Source organism: Phyllostomus hastatus, unplaced genomic scaffold, assembly GCF_019186645.2.
Source record: "Phyllostomus hastatus isolate PE091 unplaced genomic scaffold, TTU_PhHast_1.1 phas_scaffold_182, whole genome shotgun sequence".
NCBI lineage: Eukaryota > Metazoa > Chordata > Mammalia > Chiroptera > Phyllostomidae > Phyllostomus > Phyllostomus hastatus.
The window spans coordinates 26,300,765-26,327,507 of record NW_025334013.1 but is presented as its reverse complement, the minus strand read 5'-3'; the positions used below and the strand labels follow the sequence as shown (position 1 = coordinate 26,327,507).

The 26,743-nt window shown below is 53.5% G+C and overlaps 2 protein-coding genes across 3 annotated transcripts in view; both read left to right on the top strand.

The window, feature by feature from the left end:
* The first annotated feature begins 205 nt into the window (after positions 1-205).
* Positions 206-26,743, top strand: part of BMP8B (bone morphogenetic protein 8b) — a 41,530-nt gene continuing 14,992 nt past the window's right edge. The window contains exons 1-4 of one of the 2 annotated variants that reach the window (XM_045859781.1): positions 206-416; positions 2,479-2,582; positions 21,181-21,370; positions 21,763-21,911. In XM_045859781.1, the coding sequence (XP_045715737.1) occupies positions 2,492-2,582; positions 21,181-21,370; positions 21,763-21,911 (430 nt within the window). In that variant the 5' untranslated portion in view covers positions 206-416; positions 2,479-2,491. Of the gene's footprint in view, positions 417-2,478; positions 2,583-8,580; positions 9,280-21,180; positions 21,371-21,762; positions 21,912-26,743 lie in introns of those variants that run through there. The other variant, XM_045859780.1, reaches the window with a different exon arrangement.
* Positions 24,079-25,705, top strand: LOC123831639 (succinyl-CoA:3-ketoacid coenzyme A transferase 2, mitochondrial-like). Its single transcript, XM_045858708.1, has one exon. The coding sequence runs from the start codon at positions 24,079-24,081 to the stop codon at positions 25,615-25,617; it is 1,539 nt and encodes a 512-aa protein (XP_045714664.1). The 3' UTR covers positions 25,618-25,705.

The following is a 26,743-nucleotide window of genomic DNA, read 5'->3' as shown; positions in this document are numbered from 1 at the left end:
GATATTCCTTTTTGCAAGAGGCAGAGCCTAATTTCCCCTCCCTGGAGGGCGGGTCAGGCTTCCTGACTGACTTCCACTGAGAGAAGAAAGTAAAGTGCCGGTGAGCATCCAGATCGCGGAAGAGACCGAGGTTTCCTCCTGGCTCTCACGGTAGGGTTACTCATTCTGGGAGAAGCGGCTGCCGTGCTGTGAGGACGCGCAAGCATCCATCCCTCTGGAGAGACCTACGAGGTGAAGGGACTGAGGCCCGCTGCCAGCGGTCACACTATCTCGCCAGGTGTGAGCGCACCCTCTCTGAAGCGGGTCCTCCAGCCCCACCCAGTCCAGCTTTCAGATGTCGGCAGCCTCCAGAGTGACCCCGAGCCAGAACCGCCCAGCTAAGCCATGACTGGATCCTGACTCAGAAACTGTATAAAGTAATAAATTTTAATTTCATATTTGAAGCTGCTAAATGTAGCAGCAATTATTTTTATGTTTAGAGAGAGGGGAAGGGAGGGAGATAGGGAGGGAGTGAAATGTGGGTGTGTGATAGATACACTGATCACTTGCCTCTCACACGCCCCCAATTGAGGACCTGGCCCGCAGCCCAGGCCTGTGCTGGGACTGGGGATCTAATCGGTGACCTTTCAGTTTGCAGGCTGGCTCTCAATCCACTGAGCCACACCAGCCAGGGCTGTAGTAGTAATTTGTTCTTCAGCAGTAGACAACTAACACAAAGGCAGTGGTATGTCAACAAGTTAGTAAAGAATTACCAGCTGAGGCAAGTCTCTTGGAAGGGAAGAAGCGCAAGGAGGTGCGCCTTGTGCTTTTCCCTGAGGGGGCGGCTGAGCAGCCAAGTGGTGCAGTAAGTCCTTATTTAACACTGCCATTAGGTTCTGGAACTCTAGGAGACCATTCTGCGTGGCGTGGGCCCAGCTCCCATTTGGATACACACAGGAACCACACCCACGGATAGGTTCTCCTGTGGGGAATCAGGCTTGCATTGTACCTAGGCTGCTGTGAGACTTGCTTTTTGCTAAAACTCCTGCACCTTGAATTGAGACAGCAAGTGCTTACTGTAACTTCCTAAAATCCATGTTAAACCTCCCCAGTATGGAGCGTAACCGGTTCAACCACTTTTATCTTTGCATTTGCAAATATCCTTCTTCTGTGATGTGATTAATGGCATCCTCTCGTTTGTTTTCTGTAAAAGGTAACCACCTAAAACGAACCTGTGCATAGTAAATGAGGACCATCATGTAATGTGCCCAGAAAAGAAATAAAGGCTGGTCAAAGTGAGGGCTGAGGTTTTTCCTCCTTTTGAGAGAAAAGCCACATCATCCCTTTTCCTCCATAGGACTCGGTAGTCCGTGTGAATTTCTTGTGTCTCATCCACATTGTGGCGGACCCCACGAGCTGGGGTCTGCATCATGGAACTTTAAGCAAAACAATGCACAATGAAACCAGTTTTTACCACAGGCTGATTGATATAAACAAGAGTTACGTTCCTAGGCATCTCATCAACATTACAACCAAACAGCATTGGACCAAACAATATCGTTCTTCGAGGACCTGCTGTTCTTCCAAAAATTTGCAGGGAAAGCGGACAGGAGTTGGATACACACACTAAACAAGCACATACGGAGTTAAATTAACATGAACAAAACCAGTAGAACGAATACACAATAAACAGACCCTCAGAGGCTTCAGCTACTGGAGTTACAGACACAGGCTTTTCAATAGCTCCCAGAAGGAAACAGTAGAAATAGCCATCAGCTGGTGAGCGGATGGACAAGTGTGGTGTGTCCATGCAACAGAGTATTACTCAGCAATAAAAAAGAATGAATGTGCTAGATGCTGCAACGTAGATGAATCTCCAAAACATTATATAACATGAACGAAGCCAGACACAAAATGTCATGTATTGCATAATTCCATTTTTGGGAAGTGTCCAGAAAAGGCCAATCTGTAAAGAACGGAAGTGGATTGGCACCAGTTTGTATGTTGTTTCTTTCTTTGGGGTGGGTGATGGAAATATTATAAATTATTTCCATTATAAGTTATTATAAACGTTATAACTATGTTGTGTGACGGTCGCACAGCTCTGTCACTGCACTAAAAATCATTCGATGGTACAGGTGAACAGGGGAATTTTATGTTGGGTAAGCTCCGTGTCAGTAAAGTGTTAGAAATAAACAAGGCATTCAATTAAGATGGTGAAAAAGAGCAATGGAACGAACCCCTAAAAATAGGCAGCAAGGAAACAATAAAGGTAAGGTCCGAAGCTGAGGGAAGAGAGCAAAAAAGGAAGGAAAACTATTCTATACTTGGTGTTTTGAAAATAATTAGTAAAATGAGGCTGCTGAGTTTAATTAACCAGAAGTGGGTTAATTATCACAGTGACCACGAACCCATTTACAGCATAAGCAAACAACTTTGGTTTCTAATAACAAACACGTTTTATAAGCTTGTAGTCATTACATTCTTCCCTGATGACAGGTCTGCCCTCTCGATGGTGGGATCTGGCTTCTGTCGGCTGGCTGGGCTGTGCTCGCCTCTGTCCAAGCACTTCTCACGCATTACCCTCACCACGGCCCAGAGAGGTGGGTGTTTTATTATCCACGTGTAAAGATGGGGATTGGGGCTCAGAGGAGTGGGAACCTTGGCAGAAGTCAAAGTTAGTCCCCAAAGCCTGAGAGTCACTGTAGGCAGGCAGTCATTTTCTCCTGGATGCTAGGCTGATGGTGCCCACCAGGGGGCAGAGAGAAGCTGGGAATTTAGAAGCAGGGTCCATGGTTTCCTGAATTTCCCTTAGCCTTTCTTTGTGGTCAGAGGTCTTGGTGATCATGGGGGATCTGACTCCTATTCCTTACTTTACAATAAGATAAACTGAGGCCATGGAGTGTGAGCAACCAACCCAGGTGGCAGAGCCTATCAGGAGCAAAAGTGGGACCAGAGCCCAAGACTGCAACTTCCCAGCAGCTTGGGCCCCAGCCACAGACTCAGACCCTGGGCACCTGTAGGAAAACTCAGTGGCCTGGGCGGTGGATCAGGGCTGAGCTCTGGCCCCAGCTGTGAACCCCACACCCCACACACACCGGTGGCTTCACACAGGCCACACAGAAAGGATACAGCTGCCATTTCCGAGCAAGGCTTATCATGCCTAAGTCACGACCAAGTTCTTGCAGAGTGGGGAGCGCCTCCCTCACAAGACTATTGTGAGGGTTCGTGCAAAGCACCTAACACAGAGGAAGCTCTCAAGAAGTGGTGGCTATATTATTGTTGTTGCTGCTATTTTAGTATTCATGGCAAGTTGCCCAGCAGCCAACGGAGGCATGTGTCATTTATGCGTGTTCTGAGGCCGGGGCAGTGAGACTCTGAGAGTCCCACAGCTGGTGAGTGGTGGAGCTGGGACCCTGGGACTCCATGCCCTCGGCCCTTTGGTGAATGAGGGGTCACTGTCCTGCCATCATCACAGCTCTCTAGGTTGATATAATTATGATCCTGTCTTACATGTGAGAAGTCAGAGGCTGAGAATGTTAAATGTCACATGATGGTGTGGAGGGCTTTTTTTAAAAAATAGATTTTATTTATTTATTTATTTATTTAAAGAGAGTGGGGAAGGGAGGAAGAAAGAGAAAAACACTGATGTGTGAGATTGGTTGCCTCTCACATGCCCTCATCTAGGGACCTGGCCTGCAACCCAGGCGTGTGCCCTGATCAGGATTCGAACCAGCAACTTTTTGGTTTGCAGGCTAGTGCTCAACTCACTGAGCTCTTTGCCATCATCTTGCCCTCATCCATTGCCTTCCACTTCAGGAGTGTGCACAGCTGTCATTACGGTGTGTCTGTGTGCACAATTGTTGAACGGTAGGATGTTAGAGTTACCCTAACCTGTCCCCTGCGCTCTGTGTATTCCACTCTAGAGTAAAAATGTGAGTAAAAATGTCTAGATGTTACTCTTGGTCACTTTTTTGTTGTGGTAAAATATACATAACAAAAATGACCACTTTAACCATTTTTTGACGTACAAGTCAGTAGCATTAAGTATGTTCACAGTGTCATGCAACAGCCACTCCCACCCACCCCCACGACTCTTCTCGTCACCCCAAACTGAACTTTCGTGCCCGTCCATGTACAGTTGCTCTTCGTCACTGGCTCCTGCCAGCCCTGGCAACCACCATTCTCCTTTCCGCCTCTGAATTCAACTCCTTTAGGGGTCTCAGAAAAGTGAAAGCACACAATATTTGCCCTTTTGTGTCTGGCTTCTTTAACTTAGCCCGTCTTCAGTGTTCACCCATGCTGTAGCCTGTGTCAGAGCTTCCTTCCTTTTCAGGGCTACAGAGTATTCCAGTCTGTGCATATCGCACATTTTACTCATTCATTCACCTGTGATGGATATTTGGATTATTGTTGCCTTTTGAAATTGTGAATAATGCTGCTATGAATATTGGTATATAAATATCTATGCAACTCCCTGCTTTCAATTATTTTGGATATATACCCAGCAGCGGAACTGCCAGATCACTATGATAATTTTGTGTTTCACTCTCTGAGGAGTCACCACACCGATTTCCACAGCGGCTGCACCGCTTCACATGCCCCAGCCGTGCACAAGGTTCCAGTTTCTCCACATCCTCACCAGCACTTCCTATTTTCTGTGTTTTTTAATTTTTATTTTTTATTTCTTTAAACAAGAGTTTTTGACTTTTATTAGTTTTGTATACTAGAACTTAAACTTTTAAAATTTAAATTATTTTATTGTTGTTCAATTGCAGTTGTCTGTATTTTCTCCCCACCCCTCCCTGCTTACTGTTGTTTTTTTAAATGATGATCATCTAATGGATGTAAAGCGGTGTCTCATCGTGGTTTTGATTTTCATTTCTCTAGTGATTTGTAACGTTGGGCATCTCTTCATGTGCTTATTGGCTATCCATACATATTCTTTGGAGAAATGTCTATTTAAGTTCTTTACTTATATCTAAATTGGTTGTTTTCTTTAAATTTTTATTTTTTATTTTAGAGAGAGGGGAAGGGGGAATAATGAAAGAGAAAGGGAGAGAAACATCAATTGATTCACTTCCAGACAACGCCCCGACCGGGGATGAACCTGTAGTCCAGGTCTCACCCAGGAATCGAACCTGGCGACCTTTCAGTTTGCAGGACAACGTCCAACCAGCCGAGACACACAGACCAGGGCAAATTGGTTGTTTGTTTTCCTATTGTTGAGTTGTAGGAGTTCTTTATATATTGTGGATGTCATTGGATATATGATTTGCAAATATCTTCTCCCATCCTGCGGGTTGTCTTTTTATTCAGGTTATAGCGCCCTTTATCTGGAAGACTAATTTACCTGGTATTATTACTATAGCCACTCCAGCCTTCTTTCTCTTTACCTTTAATGACGTATCTTTTTCCCATCCATTTACTTTCAACGTGCGTTTTTATATTTCCACCGCATCTCTTATAGAAAACTGGTCATTTGTTCTTGCTTTCTTCCCCCCGCCCAACTCATCTGACAGTCTCCGACTTTTAATTGGAGCATCTAGTTCTTTAATAGGAGGTGACCCGACCCATCGCCTGGAGATTCCCTGTGAAGACAGAACCATCTCATTATGTTTATTTGTTCCACTTATCACGTCAGCACACCTTGGGAACATGACGGGCTGGGTTTTCCCAACCTCTTGGACACAGCCAGCCCGGAAAGTGAGTGAGTCACCTGTGAGGTCCCTCAGCAGTCATTCAATGAGGCATTCTTGTGCATCTGCCCTGCGGTAGCCTCTGGGTCTGACACAGTCATGACAGAAGGAGCTCAGGACAGGACCCGGTGATGGGATCAGACAGGTCCTCAGATCACGGACTGAGGGATGAGGGTGTCAGGGCTAATGCTGGATAATCTGCTCTCCTGTAGTATCTTTCTGACGGAAAACTGTTCTCTCTATTCTTTTAAATTACTGTTTCATTTTTATATTTTATATAGAGGTAGGTCTCGGAGATGGTGAAGGTAATCTTGTGGGTTCAGTGGTGAAAATCCATGGATTTGCACTTGTGGCTGGTGTGCAAGAGAACCACTCACATAACTGAGACTGAGGCTGGCCAGCCAGCGGCCCCCACCCCCCAACACAGTTTTGTGCTTCAGTTCATTGCCTCCGTGCAATAATGAACAATTTTCAAAAGATATTATTTATTCTTAGAGAGAGGGCAAGGGAGGGAGAAAGACAGGGAGAAAAACATTGGTCGGTTGCCTCTCATAACTGCCCTGACGACTGGGAGGACTGAACCCTCAATCCAGGCATGAGCCCTGACTAGGAAGCAAATTGGTGATCTTTAGCTTTTCAGGACGATGCCCACCAACTGAGTCAGGGCTAAACAATTCTTGATGGGAGGATTCATGAGGGTTGGAGGTTACTCCTTTCTCAGTGACTAGTAAACTCAACAAATATTTATCGAGACCCGAAACATGAGTCTGACACTGAGATCCCAAGATCAGTCTCTGCCTCGAGAAGCTCACAGTGGAGAGAGGAAGTGGGGGCAGCAAACGTGAACAAACAAATGTTCTCCGGTTTGATAAAATGAGTGAGTTGGGCGGGGAGAGATTTAATTGCCCGTGAAGGTGGACACGGCATTGGGAAGACAAGAGGTTGCTTCAGCTGCATCTTATAGAGAAGTAATCATGGACCAGGTGTGTCAAGGAGATCTGGATGTTCTTGGTAAAGGAAACCACGTGTGCTGATGAACAGAAATGTCAACAGCAGGACAACGAGGGGCCCCAGGTGGTCCTAGGTGACTGAAGTAAAGTGTACACCATTAGTGTCCAGACAAGACCGTGAAGGGGGGTCAGCAGCAGGGACCAGGTGGCAGAAGCCAGAACACTAAGTACTGGGCACTTGATCACACACTGCCCTCCTGGTCTCCCGGAAACCCCAACAGTCATAGGTCAAATGCATTTGGAAGATATCGAGTTAAAGGTAAGCATGTTTCTTTAATGCAGGTTTTTTTCAGAGCTTACAAATTGCTGATTGCATTAGGGCTCCCCTAGAGGAAATGCAGCAAACAGTGTTTACCAGACTCTTTTTTGTAGGAACCCCCTCAAAAACCTCAGTTTGGGAAATTCTGCTGTTAGCAGTGAAAGGTCATGGATATCAGATTTTTGTTGAGAAATAGTCTGGGGAATGAAGAGTGAGGAAGGGGTGGGAGCAAGATGAGAACCAAGGAGGCCAGTTGGATTCTGTCACAGCCGTCCTAGGTGGAGAAGATGCTATGTGAACCACGTATATAGGAGGATGTGGAAAGGCCCAGGAATTTATGGAGCATTAGAAAGTGGAGTGGTAGACCAAACTACCATCACGAGGGAGGCATCTGGCTTTGATCATGTCTAATCAGTGATTGGATATAACTTCTGACCTCCAGGAGTAGAGTCAGCGCTGGGATGTATTTGGGATTTAGGGATGACCTACAATGGCGCCAAAGTCTCTCAGGTGGAGGAGCGCATCTCCCAGTGGAAAGTCGAAGAACACGACCGCGGACAGAACCTGTGGGGATGTCAGTGCTGAGAAAGTGGGCAGGAAGGGGGAAGGAGGAAAAGCAGGGATCCAAGGGAGGGGGAATGTTTCAAGAAGAGAGCAGTGAGTAATCCTGCCACGTGCACCGTACAACGGCAGAGAGCTATTCTTATCGGTCATGTTGGCAGAGTTTTGTTTATTTATGTATTTAACAATAATACCTAGTGTTGCCAAGGGTGGAAGAAGACACTGAGAGCCTTCACAACACGGAAGCACAAAGCGTCCCCCAGCGCCCAGGAGGGGCCCCAGAGCTCCTCGGCTGTGCTGGAGGCTGGTGCGCGTCTCCCGCCCAAGGCTGGGTCAGCCCAGGGCTCGCAGGGGACACAGCGACAGCTGGCGGTGACCGCGCAGCTCCTGAAACAGCAGAGACGGCCCTTTTGGGGCGTTAGTGGGGGCGCGCGGGAGCCAGGTGGGTGAGCGCCCTGGGAGCAGAGACTGACGCGTCAGGAAGGGAGAAGCCCGCAGCAATATCCGCAAGGGGACAGCGGGAAAGACGCCGGGTGGCCAGCTGGGAGGTGAGGTGGCGGGGGAACCTGGAACCGACTGTGCTGGCAGAAGAAGGCGCCCACTCTCCGACCCTTCCAAACGGGACTGAGGCCTTGTTTCGGGTCCTGGGGACCCGGGTCCAGCGCACAAAGGCGGGACCGCCAGGTCACTCGCTGGCCAGACCAAGACTCGGGATTCCTGCCCGGCAAGATCACTGGCCACAAGTTTCTTGCTTTCTCCGCACCGGGCCGCTACCCTGAAGTCCCGGAACTGACTGATGGCGTGGCCAGCGGCTGCGAGGGCAGCCCAGGACGACCCTGACGACCCTGCCCGCTGGTCTGTGGACCCCTCGTCGGACCCGCCCACCACGCACTAGCAAGTCGAATCTCCCGGGCGGCACCACCCACGACAACAGTTACAACTCAGAGCTCTCCCAGGGCGGACGGGTTCAGCGGCATTGGCCCCGCCCCCGCCCCCCATTGGCCAGGGCCGGAGGGGGCGGGGCCCGGAGGCTGGGCCGCGGACCCCAAGCGGCCGCGGCTGGGGCGCTGGGCAGAGGCCGCGCGAGTCCGGCTGAGCAGGAGCTCGTGGGTCCCCACCTTCCTGAGCGCCTGGACTGCGCGGGCCTCGGCAGCAGCCGGACCGGAGGGCACAGCGGCGGTAGAGAAATTGGCCGACGTTGTCCAGTCCCTTCAAGTAGCCTCTGCCTCAGGTGTTGGCGGCCACAGCCACCCAACCCAGAGCCGCGACAGGTGCCGCGCGCTTGGCTGTCCAGTGACGGCACTGCGGCCGCGGCCAACTCCCGCACCGTCCTGTGATCCCCAGCCCGGCTGGCCGCTCGCTGTCGGGCGTCCTTCGGCCCCGGGCCCGCAGCAAGGCGGATGCACGCCGAGTGAGCGCCGGCCGGTCCCGCCCGCCATGGCCGCGCGCCCCGGGCCCCTGTGGCTCCTTGGCCTGGCGCTTTGCGCGCTCAGTGGCGGGGGCCCCAGCCCGCACCCCCCGGCCGGCTGCCCACAGCGCCGCCTCGGTCCGCGCGAGCGCCGTGACCTGCAGCGCGAGATCCTGGCGGTGCTTGGGCTGCCCGGGCGACCCCGGCCCCGCGCGCCGCCTGCCACCGCCCGGCTGCCCGCGTCCGCGCCGCTCTTCATGTTGGACCTCTACCACGCCATGGCCGGCGACGACGACGAGGACGGAGGCCCCAGAGAGCGGGGTCTGGGCCGCGCCGACCTGGTCATGAGTTTCGTGAACATGGGTGAGTGCGGGCTCTGGGGATGGGAGTCAATGACTCAATGACAGTGCGCCCTCCGCGAGAATGCGCGTGAGAATGCGCGTGAGGGGACGGTGAGTGAGTGTCCGGACGCCCCCCCCCCCGCCCCGTGGCTCCTTGGGGAGGAACACAGGCTGCAGGGGAGAGTGCACAACCTTGGACAGTGGGTGTCCCTTGCAGCGAACCAGGAGTCACGTTTGGTGTGGTGGACAGGGCCCCACAGGGGAGTGTGAACTGCCCAGGTGGCCAGGTCTAAGGGGTGTGTGGGTCGGAGAGCTGTTTGTGGGTCGGGCGGGGCAGACGCAGGAATGTGAGCCCCAGGGGCGTGTACAGTCACCCCGCCCCCAAACACACCCAAGACTAGGAATCACGTAATGTCAGGTGGACCTGGGCAGTGCCAGGAAGACAGTCTGGTCCTGGGGAGACAGATGAGTAAACAGGCTGTGATGCTGTCACTGTGATAAGGGCAGCACTACGGAGAGGGACAAAGTTCATTGTAGAAAACCGGGTCACATCACCAAAATGACCACAGCCTGAGAGGAAAACCCAGACGTCCTGAGTCCACAGCAGCCTCTTCCCTGGGGCGGGGCTCCGGAAGGTAGGTGGGGGTGTGGCTGTCAGGGGGTCAGGTGGGGAAGGAGTAGGCTCAGCTCAGCAGGGCAGTCTGTGGTCTTGTCACCCACGCCCGGCACCTGGGACAGGGCTTGACATGCAGCGAGTATCCAGATCTGTGGAATGGCCCGGTGGACAGCTTGGGCCCGCGCTGTTCTCCCAGGCAAAGCTCAGCTTTTCCTCTCCGCTGCCAAATGTTGGAGCCATTTACCCTTAAGTCCTCAAACATGTTTTTTCCATTACCTAAACTCTCTTTAATCTACAGTCATGAATATTTGTCTCCCATCCACTCTGTCTCCTGTGTGTGGCAAGTGAAGGACAGGGGCTCAGGCAGAAACCAGACTGGACCCAAGGGCTACAGCTCAGCTTGAAGTGGGGAGAGCTGAGGGACTGACAGCTGGAGAGGACCCTTGCCGAGGCCACCAGCCTCCCTTTGGCTACAGCAGCACCACTCTTGTTCCCCAACAACCCAGTTAACAGTCAAGATGTTCATCTGCACTCTCAGACGAGGACAGTGAGGCTGGGGGAGGCAGTGTCACACCCAGGATGGCTCAGCCTCTGTGTGGCAGAGCCAGCACAGCCCAGGTTGTGTGGCCCTATGTCTGGTTCCCCGAGACATTTCTGCTGATGGGAGGGCAGGCTTTCAGGGTGCAGGGAGCCTTCAGAGGGGTTTAGGCAGAGGAGCCCAGGTGCTGGAGCAGCAGCAGGTAGTGTGGGGTCTCAGCCATTTGCTCCCTACAGGAGGGCGGGAAGAGGGCGCAGCCAAACAGGCCTCTGCCCCTCTCAGCCCAGAGCTGGTGGTGGGCTGAGGTGGGGGAGTGGGCAGCAGGAGGCAGCTGCTACCCTCTGCTGAGAGCCCAATGCCAGGCACAGGACTTGGGTCACCGGGTCCTGGATGCTGCCTCCCCGGTTAGAGGGCAGGGTGGGGACTAGGGACAGAGAGTATGTGGGGCTGAGACTGGAGTTCTGTCCTTGGGACAAGCTGACCCAGGGCTCAGGACCAAGAAGAGCTGTGGATGGAGTCACCCGGAAAATGCCCCCAAGGGAGCCATCTGTTAGAGTGAGTCACCGCCCAGCCCACGTCCTGCTTCCCCCAGCATCCCCTGGGTCAAGGCGTGCACAGCCCTAGTGGGAGCGGCGGCTGTGAACCAAGCAGTGCCCTGAGCTCAGGAAGACCTGGTTCCCCTCCTGGCTCTGCTGTGTGATCTTAGGCAAGTCCCTCCCCAATCTGAACTTCAGGTCCCTCCTTGTGAGATGGGGCTCCTAGTGAGCAGTGCGTCCTCCGAGTTGTCGTGGGATTGGTTGATGCATGTTAGGAGCAGAAAGTCACCCCCCTCCCTAAGGACGAACATGGGCCTCATCACTGCAGACTCTGGTTCCTCCCAGCTGGTGCCCAGCCCTGGGATGGATGTGACAGGAATGTCCCCATGTGTCTTATACACATGTGCAACCCAGAAAAGATTTAAAAAGCCAACCAAAGGTGTCTCCACCCACTTCTAGAATAAAAACTAGCACTTGAATTTCCATAGCTTTGTAAGTCCTCATTTCATCCAGCCTCATTTCATGGGCTCAGAGAGGTTGAATGGCCAGCCCAGGGCCACACAGCAAGTACAAGACATCATCCAGGCAGTGGTTTCCAGCCCCGGCTTCTTCCCCCACCATCTCTGTGTGTTTCATTGAGATCTGAGGCCCGTGGGATCAACAAGCCTGTCCTTGTTCGGCGGAAGCCCAGTTGTGGGCGGGCCCATCTGACTGTCAGAGGGCCTTCTTTATTCTGACGTACTAATTACGCTGGTAGAAGTCTCAGGGAGAGTGGTTTTAACTGGTAATTACCTAGGCTGATGTGAGGGATTAGACACCTAGCAGGACTCTTTCCTCATTTGGAGGCCCAGGCCCCAGGCCCCTGAACCTTCAGCGCCCACGCCCAGTCTCCCACACTCGCAGCCTCCCGAGCCACCTCCCTTATTGGCCTCATCTGGCTCCTGAGAAGCCAGGCCTGGTGCCGGCCAGACCCCTGACCATCAATGGCAGCCTGTGGGACCCAGTGGCCAGGGGCCTCTCCTAGGTCTCTGGACCATGGGTTATGTCGTTATGTCTCTGTGGCCAGACCTGGTGGCCCTGCCTGGCCTCTCTGTCAATCTCAGCCTTGTAGAATCTTGTTTTCCTATGGCCGGGACACAGTCATGGGCGGGCATGCAGATATCCATGTGGAGCCGATAGAGGCTGTCCTTAGTGTCGCCCCGGCTCAGGGAGGGACAACTGTGCACTGGAGCACTCCCCAGGTTCTTATCCTCCCTACCCCAAGTCAGGCTCCTTCTCTTCTTTGCGCCTCTGTTTTCCCGTCCAGTCTAAGACTCAGTGATGGGGTCAGGAAAATAAGGGGCCTCCCAGCTCTGACCCTGTGTCTCTGTCAGGCTGGCCCAGCCCCTCCTGAGGGAAAAAAGGCAGGAGGGACCAACTCTGCTTGTTCCTCCTGAATCCTCCACCTCATGTCAGTGTGGTGTCTGGTGTTCGTCTTCCAGACTGATAAACTGAGGCATGAACAGCAGTGCAGGCAGAGGCACAGCCTGGAACAAATGAACCATCTTCACTCTTATCCTGACCCTTCCCTGCACCGGGCTGGTTTGTTCTGGGGTCTTGGGAGGCTGAGGACAGGGGTATTGACACTGAGGCTGTTGGATCAGAGAGGTGGGGTCAGTGGGAATGAGGGGTGTGGCCCAGGTCCTGCTCAGCCCTGTGGCCTTGAAGGGCCACTTTCTTTGATTCTTCACCGGGGAATTCTTTCATTTGTTTTCACCAATTCACTCAGCAAATAGTCACATGGTACCTGTTCTGTGGCAGGCACAGTTCTGGTTACTGAGGTATGACAGTGAACCAAACAAAGTCCCTGCCCCTCAGGGAGCAGGCCTTGTTGTGGGAGAGACAGACAACAAAGACAGGAACCACAAAGGTGACTGCCACTTCTAGACAATGACACTCCCTATCTGGACACCAGGACAGGATGGACAGTGGGAAAGCAGACAGGACTGGGGTGGGGGTTCTGACCTGGGACTTAAGACAGAATTTACATCTTGACTTAGCCACCTACTCTGAGTGTGGTCTGGACTTTCTAGCCTGCCTCTCGGAGTCTCAGTTTCTTCTTCTATAAAATGGGGACCCTCACGGTACCCACCCTGTGGGGCTGCTCAGTGAACGTGTGAGATGACACTGAGAGACGACCCTGTGCCCAGACCCCCACATCTGTTTTTTCATTTCCGTCTCATGGGTTCTGTCACATCTTGGTTTTAAAGAGAAGAATGAGGCTCAGAGAGGTTAGGTAGTTTTCCCAAGGCCACACAGCAGGTGGTCTCGCTGCTTGCACATCCTCCACTTTTCTCTGACCTAGAAGCTGCCTCTCCACCACCCTGAGGCCTGGGCCATCCCAAGTCCAGTCAGTGCTGCTGAATTGGACTGTACTGAATGCACGTCGTAAACTGAGAATCGTGTGTAAAAAATTTCTTTGTTTTGGGATTTATAGAACTAAAAATTCTGTGCTCGTTGTAGAAAATTCATATCATATAGATTTATTATAGAATTTCATTACAGATAACCTAGATTATATATTTAGAAACATAATTTGGAAACCCTTAGTAATCCTTTCCCTACCTCAGAGAAAATGATCATTTTAATTGTTTGGTATAGCTCCCCAACTAGTGCTGATATTTAATCAATACAGATACTCACATTTTATTTTATTTTTTTACAAAGTGGGACATTAATGCCCACTGTTTTGCTACTTTGTCTTTTATTTAATAGTACATCCTTTATCCATCTTAAAAAATTTACTATTAGAGTGACCGCATGTCTGGTATTTCTCTTTAAAAAAGCTAATTAATTATTTCAGTTTTATTGAGGTATCATTGACATATAAAATTGTAAGATATTTGAAGTATACATTGTGGTTATTTGATATATGTATGCATTGCTAAGGAATTCTCCCCCCATCCAATTTATGAACACATCCATCACCTCACACAGTAATCTTTGTTTGTGAGAACATTTAAGTTGTACTCTCTTAGAACATTTCAGTTATAAAATACAGTGTTATCACCTAGCCACGTCGCCAAGTTTGACAGGAGATCCTCAGACCTTATTTATCTTATAGTTGAAAGTTTGTACCATTTTATCACCCCCTTCCTATTTCCCCCACCCCCAGCCCCAGCAATCACTTTTCTACTCTGTTTCTATGAGCTTGATGTTTTAAAAAAAGATTCCACATGTAAGTGACAGTATGCAGTATTTATCTTCGGCTTATTTCACTTCGCATCATGCCTTCAAAGTTAATCCATGTTGTAGACAATGGCAGAATCTTCCTTCTCGTGGCTGAGAAGGATCCATTAAATGTATATCTTATTTATCCATTTATTCATGGACAGACATTTGAGTCGTTTCCATATCTTGGATATTATGAGCAATGCTGCAACGAGCGTGGGAGTGAAGATGTATCTTCAATATTGTGTTTTCCTTTCCTTTGGACACACACCCAGAAGTGGGATCGCTGGATCATGTAGTCGTTCTGTGTTTAATTTTTTGAGGAGCCTCCAGGAGGATTTCCACAGTGGCAGCACCTGTGTGCACTGCTCCCCCGCCCCCCCACACTGCAGTAGCCCACAGGGTTTCCTTTTCTCCTCGTTCTCGCTCACACCTGTTGCCGTGCCTTTTGGATGATACCTCATTGCGGTTTTGCCTCGCCTGGGTGATTAGTGGTGTTAAGCACCCTCCCATCTGCCTGTTGGCTGTTTGTGTGTCTTGTTTTTTTCAAAAATGTCTATTTAGTTCTCCTGCCCATGTTTAAATCAGATTGTTTGTTGTTGTCATCTGCTGTTGAGTTGTATGAGTTCTTTACATACTTTGGGTATGAACCCCTTATCAGATATGTGGCTTGCAAATATTTTTTCCCATTCCATAGGTTGTCTTTCCATTTCGTTGATGGTTTCCAAACGCATTTCTCTTCCTGAGAAGGGAAAGTGGGTCCCTCTCTGGCCACCAGGATGGTGTGCCCTGCGAATCCTTGAAGACTTAACTCCTCCTCCCCAACCTTCCTCTACTCAGTGTTTTTTCACCCTTCCGGGGTAAATGACTACTATTGCCCCCAGTAGACAGAGGAGGAGGGTGAGTCTCAAAGAGTACAAGTGACTGACCCAATTCCTGAGTACCCAGACCCACCGTGAAAACTGGGTCACAGCATCAGGAGGGTGGGCCCTAGGGCCAGGAGATCAGGGTGGTCAATTACTCTGGACTAGGACACACTGGGTTTTTAATCACAGGTCTGCCACTAGAGAGCTGTGAGATGGTGAAGAGTTTACTTAAAATCTCTGCACCTCAGTTTCCCCACCTTTACAATGGAGACGATCAATACCTGTGTCACAGTACAATGGTTAAGTACGTAAAACATTTAAAAACTCAGCAAATGCCTGGCACTGCTCCAAATGGCAGCCAGAGTGATGAGGGCTGCGGTGTTCACTGACACCCCTCCCCAGCTAGGGGAGCGCACGGCTCTGGGATTGCGCTGCCTAGGTAAGTGCAGACAGAAATGGCATGTGTAACTCGCCTATTATGGTGCCTGACACAGGTCAGTTCTTAAGTGTGGGAGCTGGCACATGGTTTCCCACCTCCCTTCCTTCGACTAGAACTCTCTGTTCCATTTCTGCTTGTCAGAATTAGTCCGCTCTCAAATACGGTTTCTAGAAAAGCGTCTCTGACCGCCTCCCCAAGGCATCCTGTGTGGTTAGAGCCTTCGCGCTCCGTTGTGTGTGTGGTTCTCAGGGTTCTGGTCGCTTCCCGCCTACAGATTCAGGGACATGCCTGCCTTCTCTGCCCTCCTCCCCAGGAAACCACGAACCACCTGGGAACAGGGGCCAAATGTGATTCTTCATGCTCCCCCCCTCCCCACCCCGTGCCATGCACCCCGGTCTCTGTGAGTCAGGCGCTTGGGGCCTGTGGGCAGAGTTGAAGGAGAGAGGAATTCAGTGGGAGGCAGGGCCAGGACCAGGTGAGGGAGTCTGGCCTGGCCGGCGGGGCCAGCCCTCTCTGTCATTTTGGAAGGTGACAATGGGTGTGGCGTGCCCCTGGGTCCTCCCCTGGGACCCCGAGTCCCTGCAGGGTCCTGCCTGGAGGAAGGTGGCTTCAGCAGGCATTCTCAGGGCACCTGCGGACAGACGGACCTTGAAGACAGGGGATCCCCCCCTTGACCCCAGTACTGCCGCCCAGAGGAACTCGAGGGCCCCTCGTTTTACGTCGGCTCCAAGTCTGAAAGTGCACGTGCAGGACCCCTAACCTGCCACGCGACCCCTGGCAAGTCCCTGCCCCTTCTTGGCCTCAGTTTAGCCTTCTAGGCAGGGTCGCCCTGAAGGCCTGTCCACCTCTGACCGCGGAACGTGCCCACCCCCTGCCTCCTGGTGGGGAGTCCCCGGGGGGGGGGGCACAGAGTGGAGGCCCAGCCCGCACGGCCCACCGCCTCATGGGACACACTGCCCCCAGGAGAGGGGGATGTGTCAGCCAGGCCACAGCTTTCTGGAAAACGCCCACAGTTCAGTTCTGTCCCGGGTTTTTACGGGAGGAATCGCATCCTCTTGCTCACATCTCCTTGGGTCTATTTCGGGCCTTGGCGGGCTTGATGTGGTGGAGTGTGCGGGTGTTCCCTTTTAATTTGGGGTCTGAAGCCGTCTGAGGCCAGGACTGGTAATTATGAGAGCAGAGCCATTTATGGAGAGAGCTCTGAAAACAGTCGGTAATGAGGACTGACTAAAAATACCTCAGCGACGAACCCCCGGGCTGCTCTCGGGCAGTGCTGAGATTTCTGGAGGGAGGAAGCCATTCAGGGTGCAGAACCCACAGGTGATGGGTTCTGCGGCTCCCCCGTGGGCCTGCGCAGGCCGTGGGGGCCCGGGCCTTGCTTCGGGTCTGAAGTGGGCCCCTCGGCCTCTGTCACCATCAGGACCAGCATGACGGGCCCAGCCCGTCCGTCTGTGGGGCCCTGGGGGAGCCTGCCCTCCACCCCAGGGCTGGCAAGTCCCACAGGAAAGTGAGAAACACGAGTGGCCTCGGATGGAGGCACACACAGTGACATGGAAGCCACTCCCAGACCCGCAGCGAGGGCTGGTGGTGCTGGACGCCGAGCCACTGTCCTGGGGACCAGCAGCCCTTGGGAAGGAGGGGACGGAGCCTCCCACTTCCACTGCACACTGTTGGGCCCCTGCCCTCACACTGCTCTCCACCCATGGGGGCAGATGGAGCAGGGTCAGGGGCCCTGGGATGGGGAAAGGGGGCACCGGCAGGCTGATCTGTGTGGGGTCTGAGCAGGACGAGGGGGTTTCACACTGGACTGAGAGGAAAGCGGCCTTCAGACGTGGGACGGGGGCCACGCAGGGGATAGCGGCTGTGAGGAGGGATCGGAGGAGGGTGTTGGCAGCCCGAAGGCCTCAGAGGACGAGTGGAGGGGCTGGGCCAGCCCAGGGGGGTCCTGGAACACAGAGCCCAACTTAGGCCCCTCCTGGGGCCCCGCAGGGCTGGGGAATGGTTTGAGGGCAGGAAGGACAGATGGACAGGTCAGAAGATTCTATTGTCTTAACAGCTGCTCTGGGCTGGAGGAAGACAGGTTCTTTTGCAGTCTTACTTTTTGGACAGAAACAAGATAGACTCAGGTCATCTGGGTGACTCTAAATTTTGTCCAGGGCACGAAAATAGCCAAAGGCTTTGCTGGTGTTGGGCTGGTGGACACGGGGTGTGGCCTCTGGAGGTTTGGCCCGTGAGTGGCGGGTGCAGGGTCTCAGAGGCCACGTCCTGCCGGCAGGGCCCTTCCCGAAAACGTGGGGCCTGGAGGCTGTTTAATCAGGCTGGAGGAGAAGGCCCTGAGTCCCATTAGTACATGGTGATTCATGATTGTTGATTGTTCCGGAAGCCACATTAAGGCCATTCAGGAACTAAATTCGTTTGCTGCTTCCCCGGACAGAAGCTGGTTCAGTGTTTGAAGTTTTTGGCAGGGTTTAGAACTTTGTGGGAAATAAACATTTAGAGGTCCCTACTGAGCAGGCGTAGCCTTGTCTGTTCCCTATGCCCAACAGTAGCTTTGTGCACACAGCTTCTCACACTTTGCCATTGTGTCCTTGGGCTGGTTGTGCCAAAGGGTGAATTCCTATGCAGTTTCGCTGGGGTGCTGCAGGGAGGGATCGCCAGGTCCCTCGCCACAGCGTTCCTACCAGCCAGGTGGGCGAACGTTCACGTTCGTTCCCGCCTGTTTCTCAGAGCAATGCCATACTGGCCGCCCTGTGGGGAGGAGCCCCCACCCCTTTGCTTTCCTCTTGGTCCCATAACCCTCTTTATTTCACTTACAACAGCTGTGACAGCCCCCATTTTGCTTTTTTGTTTGTCTATCTTCTGCTGCCCCCTTTAGATCGTAAACTCCAGGAGTGCAGACACCTGACTTATCCGTCCTCTTTGCGGCTGTATTTCCAGTGTCCAGAACAGAGTCTTACCTACAGTAAGAACTTCGTACATTTGATGATGAATTGAGCCTGATAAATTAATGCATAAATAAATTGGCAAATGAGTACAGTTATTTAGAAAAACATCACTCCGCGTCTCCCCTTCCCCCCACCCCATAGCCCTGGGTTTTCTGACAGTGTTGCGTCTTGGCCCAGAGTCAGGAGATTGCAACTCAGGCTTATCCTCAGCTCCTGTTGAATGGCTGCCCCACCCAGTCCACAGCCTGTTTACAAGCCCTTTCCCGGCCTGTGAGGAAAGCCGGGCAATGTCTGTATTCCCAGTTCACAGAGGAGGAGACTCAGCCAGTGGGGAAATATGTGCCTGCAGGGCCAGGCCTGCGGTGACCACTGGCCAGAGTGCTCCATGCTGCCGGAGCTGCCGCACTGGCTAAAGCAGGCTGGATGTGCACCACTAACGAGGAGGAAATAGAGGGGCCAGAAAATGCTTTCCCAGAACACCCCTTCGGGGAAATCTGTCTCCTAACTCAAAGCAACAGCCACTAAAAAAGGTGCAAATCCACAGGTGTCCTCTTCCTGCCCTCCCCACTGGCTGTCCAATGAATGAGTTGCTCTCTTTCCCCAATTCCACACTGCGGGAAATTTCACCAATTTTTGACGAAAATCTTTTTTTCTAAAAGTGTCCCACTTTCTGGAGCTTGCCTGGAGCAGCCAGGGTGGGCCGTTTCCTGTGCTGGAGCTACTGGGTGGTTTATCAGAGCACGCAGAACGGAAGTTTGGAACTAGAGGCAGTTCAGGTGAATGAGGCGGCCTTGACCCAGCAAAGGAGGGAGGCCGCACGGTTCCTGCGTGGCACTGGCAGGTCTGTGGGTTGTTCCCCAGTCCCCGGATCCAACAGGAAAATCAGCGTCAGGCCTGCAGAGGTTCCCGGTGACCCACCCTTCAGACCCCGCTGCGCTCGGGGACAGACCACAGAGCGCTGCTGTGACAGGGTCTGGGGAAGGGTGTGAAGGAAAGGCGTCCTCCGTGCCACAGCCTGTGACGGCCAACAGCCTGGACCTATTTCGTCCTGAAGATGTGGTCTGTGTGCTCTTGAATTCACAGGAATTGTCACCAAAGTCGTGTGTGTGTGCGCGTGCCTCTGTCCAGGACCCTGTCCTCCGCGCTCGCTGCCAGTGTGGAGGACCCGAGGCCACCCTGTGTGTCTGAGGCAGCCCGGCTCCCGAGGGCATTTGCTGCGTGTCCAGCGCCCTGATGATGGACATTTTATTTCCTCCTGTCCCGAGTCTGGGGATGGAACTGTCTTCTCCTCCTGCCCAAACACGGTGCCCGCTGGCCCCACGCAGGACAGCTGTTTGCCCCACCCATCACCGGACAGGCTCCCACCGCGAGGACAGGAAGTGCTCCCCACATCCACCTCCGCCCCCCGCCTGGTGACTTGTGGTCACTGAGCCCAGGAGCCAGAGAGAGAATTTTTAAAAAGACTCACAGACATATAATTAAAATCTCAGTGTTGGGTTTTGGGGAAGGTGCTGGGTGGCTCCTGCCCCTGCTTTCCGGAAACACAGATTTTTAGTGTTTGAAAGTGACAGAAGGCTAAAGTGAGACGGCCCTAAATATACTGTCCTGGGCATTTCCGGCAGCTGGAGATATGTGGGATTTATTCTACACCCGAGGCCTCTTGCCCAAAGTGTTGGACCAGCCCCCGCAATGGGGCCACCTCAGGTCCCCCTCCAGCCTGTGCCTCACCCCCGCCTCCATGCACAGCTTCCACTCCACGCCAGTCACCTGCTGACCGGCTGCCAGAACCCTGGCCCCCACAGGCCAGAGGCACAGCCCATACTCCTAGGCCAGAACTCCAGCCCTCCGCAGTCAGGCCACAGCCAGACTCACTCCATAATCAACCCTGCTGATGTGTGGGTGGCTCTGGCCCATTCAACCTGTGCATTCCATGTCCCCTCTGCCTAGAATGCCCTTCCTGCCACCTCTGTACCTGCCAAGACTCCATCCATCTTCCAAGTCCAGTTCAGATGTCACCTCTTCCAGGAAGCCTGCTCTGATCGTACCATACCATGGGACTTCCCCAGCACTTGACAGGGCCTCTCCAGGAGCTGTCATTCCTGCCTTGTTTCTCCTTGTTCCTTTCCATCTCCCTCTGGCCTTCCTTCATCCTTCTCCAAAAGTTCCCGCCATCCTTTGGCCCTTTGCTGTGTTTTATGGTTGTTGTTTTCCTGCCTGTGCCATCAGTCCCTCAGCTCTAGGCCATTGCTCACGCAGGTCCCTTCTTCTATAGCAGCATCCTTTTCCTGTGACCTCCTGGCAAGTTCATCATCACCCCTCAAGGCCCAGTGTCAGCTGTGATCGCTCACCGTCCCCCACATCCCACCCACACACATCGGTAGCCTCTGAAATGCACTCGGTCGAGTCTGTGCCCACCATGTGGCCTATTCTGCCTTGGGGCTGAAGTGCAGCTCTCCAGAGGAGGGACCTGTCCTCTCTGCCTCATCTGCGGGTCCCAGAGCGGGAGCCAGCAGGGGCTGAGCAGGGCCCCGCTGGGTTGGAGGCTTGGGGACCAGAAAGAGAAGCTGCCCTTGTTGGCCCCGACTGTGTGGCACGCGCTGTGCTGGGCACCTCGCTGCGGGGCTCACAGGTCAGCATGATGGAGTCAAGCCCGTTCCCCAAGGAGGAAATGCCTCCCCCCAGGCAGCCCAGGCCCCTGGCTCCCACCAGGCCCTGCCACCCTGGAGCCCGAGCCCAAAACCGGGAGTGAACACCAGCCTGCTGTGTCTTGCAGTGGAGTTCGACCGTGCCCTGGGCCACCAGGAACCCCACTGGAAGGAGTTCCGCTTTGACCTGACCCAGATCCCGGCAGGGGAGACGGTCACAGCCGCTGAGTTCCGGATTTACAAGCTGCCCAGCACCCACCCGCTCAACAGGACCCTGCACGTCAGCATGTTCGAGGTGGTCAGGGAGCAAGCCAACAGGTGCCTTTCCCCCCGAGCCTGCCGGTCAGGCCTCTGTCGGTGTGTCTGGCCCAGCCTGTGGGGAACATTTCCCAGAGACAGGTGGGGAGCTTCCTGGGAGCACACCCTTCTGATGAAGGATGCTAGTTCCAAGGCCTGGCACGCTGGCTTCAAGCCACCTCCCTGCCGTCCTGGCTGTGGGACCTTGGACGGGTCACTGAGCTCCCAAGCCTCAGTTTCCCCACTGTCTAGAGGGGCAGCGGCACTTCTGCACATCGATGCAGTGAGATAAGGCAGTAGGCGCCCAGCTCAGAGCCAGGAGGGTGGATCCCCCAGGAGGGTCCCCCAGGTGGGCATTGGAAACACGGAGGCAGCTGTGCCGGCTTCAGTTAATTGTTCTTTCGTATCCACAGGGAGTCTGACTTGTTCTTTTTGGATCTTCAGACGCTCCGAGCTGAGGACGAAGGCTGGCTGGTGTTGGACGTGACAGCAGCCAGTGACCGCTGGTTGTTGAACCGTAACAAGGACCTGGGACTCCGCCTCTTTGTGGAAACAGAGGACGGTAAGACTCCGGGGTCCGGCAGTGAACCTTCCCCTGGGGCTCCGATCAGAGAGGCCTGGGCTGAATCCCAGCTCTGCAGCTTTCCAGCCGTCGCCTTGGCAGGTTGCCTTCCCTTCCAAGCCTGGTTCCCTCACCTGCAGGAGGATTCACACATTCATTCATCCACCAGGTGTTTGGGGGCAGAGCCTCCTCTGCCCTGGGCAGTGGGGGCAGAGAGCCCGAAGGCGGGCCCCAGATTGGTGTGTGTGTGAGCACAGCAGGGGACCGCCATGGCTGGAGCAGAGCGGGTCAGGGAGAGGTTGGGAGGAGAGGAGATAGGAGATTGAGAGAGGCAGGCAGGGGGCGTTCCGAGTTAGGGTAAACCAGGGTGCGGGGCTGGAGTTTTCAGGGAGCTTTTTGAATTTACTAGCTGTGGAGGGTGCAGGATCTGATTCAGCTTTTCATAGAAGATCCCTCTAGGAGGTGTGACTTCACTCCCACCCCTTCAGTGTGGGCTGCCCTTAGTGACCAGCTTCCCAGAGGACAGAGTGTGGGGGAGGGGAGGGCACTTGACAGTGGACAAGCTGGCCAGCACCACTGCAGCCAGGTGACCCAGGCTCCCGAGAGTAAGTCACATGGCTCCTGTGCACCCTGGGTATGAGTGGGTGAGACCCCCAACCCGTAACCCCAGTGTAACAACCATGAGAAGAACGTTGGACAGACCTGAATTGAAGGACAGCCTGCAGAATGCTGGACAAGTACTTCTCAGAACTGTCAAGGTCACCAAACATAAGGAAAGCCTGAGAAATTGTCACAGCCCAGAGGTGCCTGAGGATGGGGACCTGGGAGAGAAAAAGGACACTGGGGGAAGCTAACAAAATCGGAATAAACAGTGCTGTTTGGAAAATAAGGAGACACTGACACTGGTCCGTTAGTTGTGACAAACGTACCACGGTAACTGAAATGTCAGCATTTCCCAGGGAGCACTGCGTCTGGGTGTCTGGGACATCTCTATACCGACCTTGCCATTTTTCTGTAGATCTCAGCCAGTGTAAAGTAAGAACTTTATGTGTCATGTGCATAAAATAAACACCCCCCGACTCCAGTGGGCCATGCAAACTGTGGGGGACAAGAGTGATGGGAAGCCAAAGTGGCCCCGGGAGCCACGGTGTCCAGGTGAGGGATGTGGGGGGCTGGGAGCAGCAGAAACGGAGAAAAGAGGGCAGAGGAATCATGGGTAACATGGACGGAGCCGGTGGATTTGTTTTTAATTACAGTTTACAGTCAGTAGATTTCGTATTAGTTTCAGGTGTGCAGCATAGCGCTTAGACAAGCAGGTACTTTACACAGGGTTCCCCGGACATTTCCAGCACCCCTGGCACCATCTGCAGGCATGACAGTGTGCAGACATTCCTACGCGGCACTTGATGCCCCGTGACGGTCTGTCACCACCAGTTTGTGCTCCTCCGTCCCTTCACCTTTCCCACCCACTGCCCAAGCCCACAACCTCTGCCAGCTGGCAGTCTGTTCTCTGCGTGCCAGTGGATTTAAATATATATATATATATATATATATATACTTATGTATTTACATGTGAATATATAAATGTATTTATATATAACTATATATGTAGATTTTTCCCCTTGCCTGTTGGGGAAGAGTAGAGGAGGCTCGGGTTTGAGGCAGGGGGTGGAGACCTCTCTCTGGCCCCACAGCACTGACAGCCCTGGCAGAGCTCCACGAACGTGTCATTCCCGGACAGGTGCGTGCTGGAAACAGGTGTGGGAACCACTGGCCTAGAAGTGGGTTTAGAGTCTTGAAATTGGAGCAGGCCACCTGGGGAAGGAGCTCAGCGATGGAGCCCGAAGGGGCCTGCGACTGAGTCTCCCTCTGAGTGATGCCGCTGGGGAAGACCAACCAGGGCGGGCTTCGTGGGTACGCCCCCTGCCTGCCCCCGCCGTCAGAGTGGACAGTCCCGGGCCAGGTCTCCTCCCCCACCTCGCTGTCTGCTGTTCCAGGGCGGGGAGGCTGAGCGCCTCGCTTGCCCCTTGAGTGGGAGGCGTGGCTGGGCGGCGCATCACCACCTGGGTGCTTTCCCTGCTCTGTGACGCGTAGCCCTGGGCGCAAAACGTGGCCGCCTGCCCCTGGCAGGGCCAGTCCTGAGCAGGCCCTAGAGTCACATCAGAGGATGGCCGCCCTGCAGCGCCTGGGGGCTTCACTCAGGCACTGTGTCCCCGCCTGCCGCTCAGGCAATTTCTGTTGCTTTGTCACTAGCGCTCGTGCCCGCGCCAAGTTCTACACAGACCCCGTGGAGGCTGTGAAGGACATCTCCGATGGAGCGAAGATCATGGTCGGCGGTTTTGGGGTCTGTGGGATTCCCGAGAACCTGATAGGGGCGCTGCTCAAGACCCGCGTGAGGGACTTGACCGTCGTCAGCAGCAACGTGGGCATGGACAACTTCGGGCTGGGCCTTTTAATGGGGTCCAAGCAGATCACCCGCATCATCTGCTCCTACGTGGGCGAGAACGTGCTGTGTGAGCAGCAGTTCTTGGCGGGAGAGCTGGAGCTGGAGATGACGCCGCAGGGCACCCTGGCGGAGCGCATCCGCGCGGGCGGGGCGGGGGTGCCGGCCTTCTACACGCCCACGGCCTACGGGACCCTGGTCCAGGAAGGAGGCGCCCCCATCCGGTACGACCATGACGGCCACATCGCCATCATGAGTCAGCCCAGAGAGGTGAGGGAGTTTCACGGGGAACACTATCTCCTGGAGCACGCCATCACGGCGGATTTTGCTCTGGTGAAAGGGTGGAAGGCCGACCGGGCGGGAAACGTCATCTTCAGGAAGAGTGCCAGGAATTTCAACGTCCCCATGTGCAAAGCTGCGGACATCTCCGTGGTGGAGGTTGAAGAAATTGTGGACGTGGGGTCGTTTGCCCCAGAAGACATTCATGTTCCTCACATTTACGTCGATCGCGTGATACAGGGGAAGAAGTACAAGAAAGTAATTGAGCACTTAACAGTCCGGAAAGAGGAAGATAAAAAAGCCATGTCTTCAGATGACATAAGAACACGAATCATCAAACGGGCAGCTCTTGAATTTGAGGACGGCATGTACGCCAACTTGGGCATAGGAATCCCCCTTCTGGCCAGCAACTACATCAGCCCCAACTTAACTGTTCACCTTCACAGTGAAAACGGAATCCTGGGCCTGGGTCCGTTCCCGCTGAAAGAGGAGGAGGCGGATGCAGATCTCATCAATGCGGGCAAGCAAACCGTCACCATTATTCCCGGGGGTTGCTTTTTCTCCAGCGACGACTCGTTCGCCATGATCCGAGGGGGCCACCTGCACCTGACCATGCTGGGGGCCATGCAGGTTTCCAGGTACGGCGACCTGGCCAACTGGATGATCCCCGGGAAGAAGGTGAAGGGGATGGGGGGTGCGATGGATTTGGTGTCCAGTGTCAAGACCAGAGTGGTGGTCACCATGGAGCACTGCAACAAGGCCGACCAGCCCAAGATCCTGGAGAAATGCACGATGCCCCTGACCGGGAAGCGGTGCGTGGACCGCATCATCACGGAAAAGGCCGTGTTTGACGTGCACAAGAAGAAAGGCCTGACGCTGGTGGAGCTCTGGGAGGGCCTGACCGTGGAGGACATCAAAAAGAGCACGGGGAGCACCTTCGCCGTCTCGCCTGACATCAGGCCCATGCAGCAGGTGACGCCCTGACCGGGAAGGAGGCCTTGCGCTCGGAGGCGGTGGTTTTCCGTTTAAGCTCAGGACGTCATCTGAAGGAAGTCGGGAATCACCGTTCTCCGTTTCGTAAGCAGTCTCACCACTTTTCTCCTGGCATCTCGGGCTAGAAAGACTCTATTCGCTTGAGGGAAATGACTTTAATAAAACAAAAGGAGAACAGAGACGTTTATCTTGTGTGTTCTGTGAGGACTCAGAAAGCTCTGCTACAGGCGCTGAGGACATACATAATGGGCTGCCCTCTCCCCTGCGATGTCTATGTCAAACCTGTTGTTCCCCATAGGAAGGATTTCTTCCCCCGGGAATGAATGACGAGTGTGGGCAAATGGGGAGGGAGCAGCCCACCCAGAGAGCAGCTGACGCACCGTTTCACTAGCTCCGTGAAAAACACACGAACGTGAAAGTCCGTCTGTGCTCTGAAGACATGCTGTCTGAATGAAAGATTCTTTCCTTTGGCCATCTTCCTTTTACCTCTAGTTTCTCTCAAGTTTATTTTTTTAATGGTTTATTTATTTATTTTTAGAGCTAGGAGGAGGGAGGAAGAAAGAGAGGGAGATGACTGAGAATCAAACCGACTTTCTGGTTCTCAGGCTGGCGCTCAGTCCACTGAGCTCCAACAGCCAGGGCCACTTCTGCCATTTCTGGGTTTTCTTTCGTGGCCTTTCATTCTGAGGCTAAAGTCTGTTTCCCCGCAGCCTCACCTTCTCCAGCCCCACATGTCTCTTCCTCCTTGCTAAATAGGTGTTTCTGGAAGGAAAGCGGGACCTGCTGAGGGGGACAGTGACCGGGCAATGGGAGGTACTGAAGGGGAAGGGACTATCAGTCTGACGAGCCACCAGGAAGTCTCCTCCATGAATCGTCCACCTGCGTGTTGCCAAAGGCTGTGGCGTGTGATGGGAGGAGTTCCAGAAACCTAACCAATGGACTGAGACGAGTTTGCTCATCTTTTTTTTTATACATTTTATTGATTATGCTATTAAAGTTGTCCCATTCCCCCCCTTCAGTCCCCTCCACCCCCTCTCCCACCCACATTCCCCCCTCTAGTTCATGTCCATGTGTCATAAGTTCTTTAGCTTCTACATTTCCTATACTATTCTTGCCC

What these genes read in the sequence shown, in the direction of transcription:
- LOC123831639 (XM_045858708.1), top strand. Translation starts at nt 24,079, where the DNA reads ATGGCCGCCCTGCAGCGCCTGGGGGCTTCACTCAGGCACTGTGTCCCC.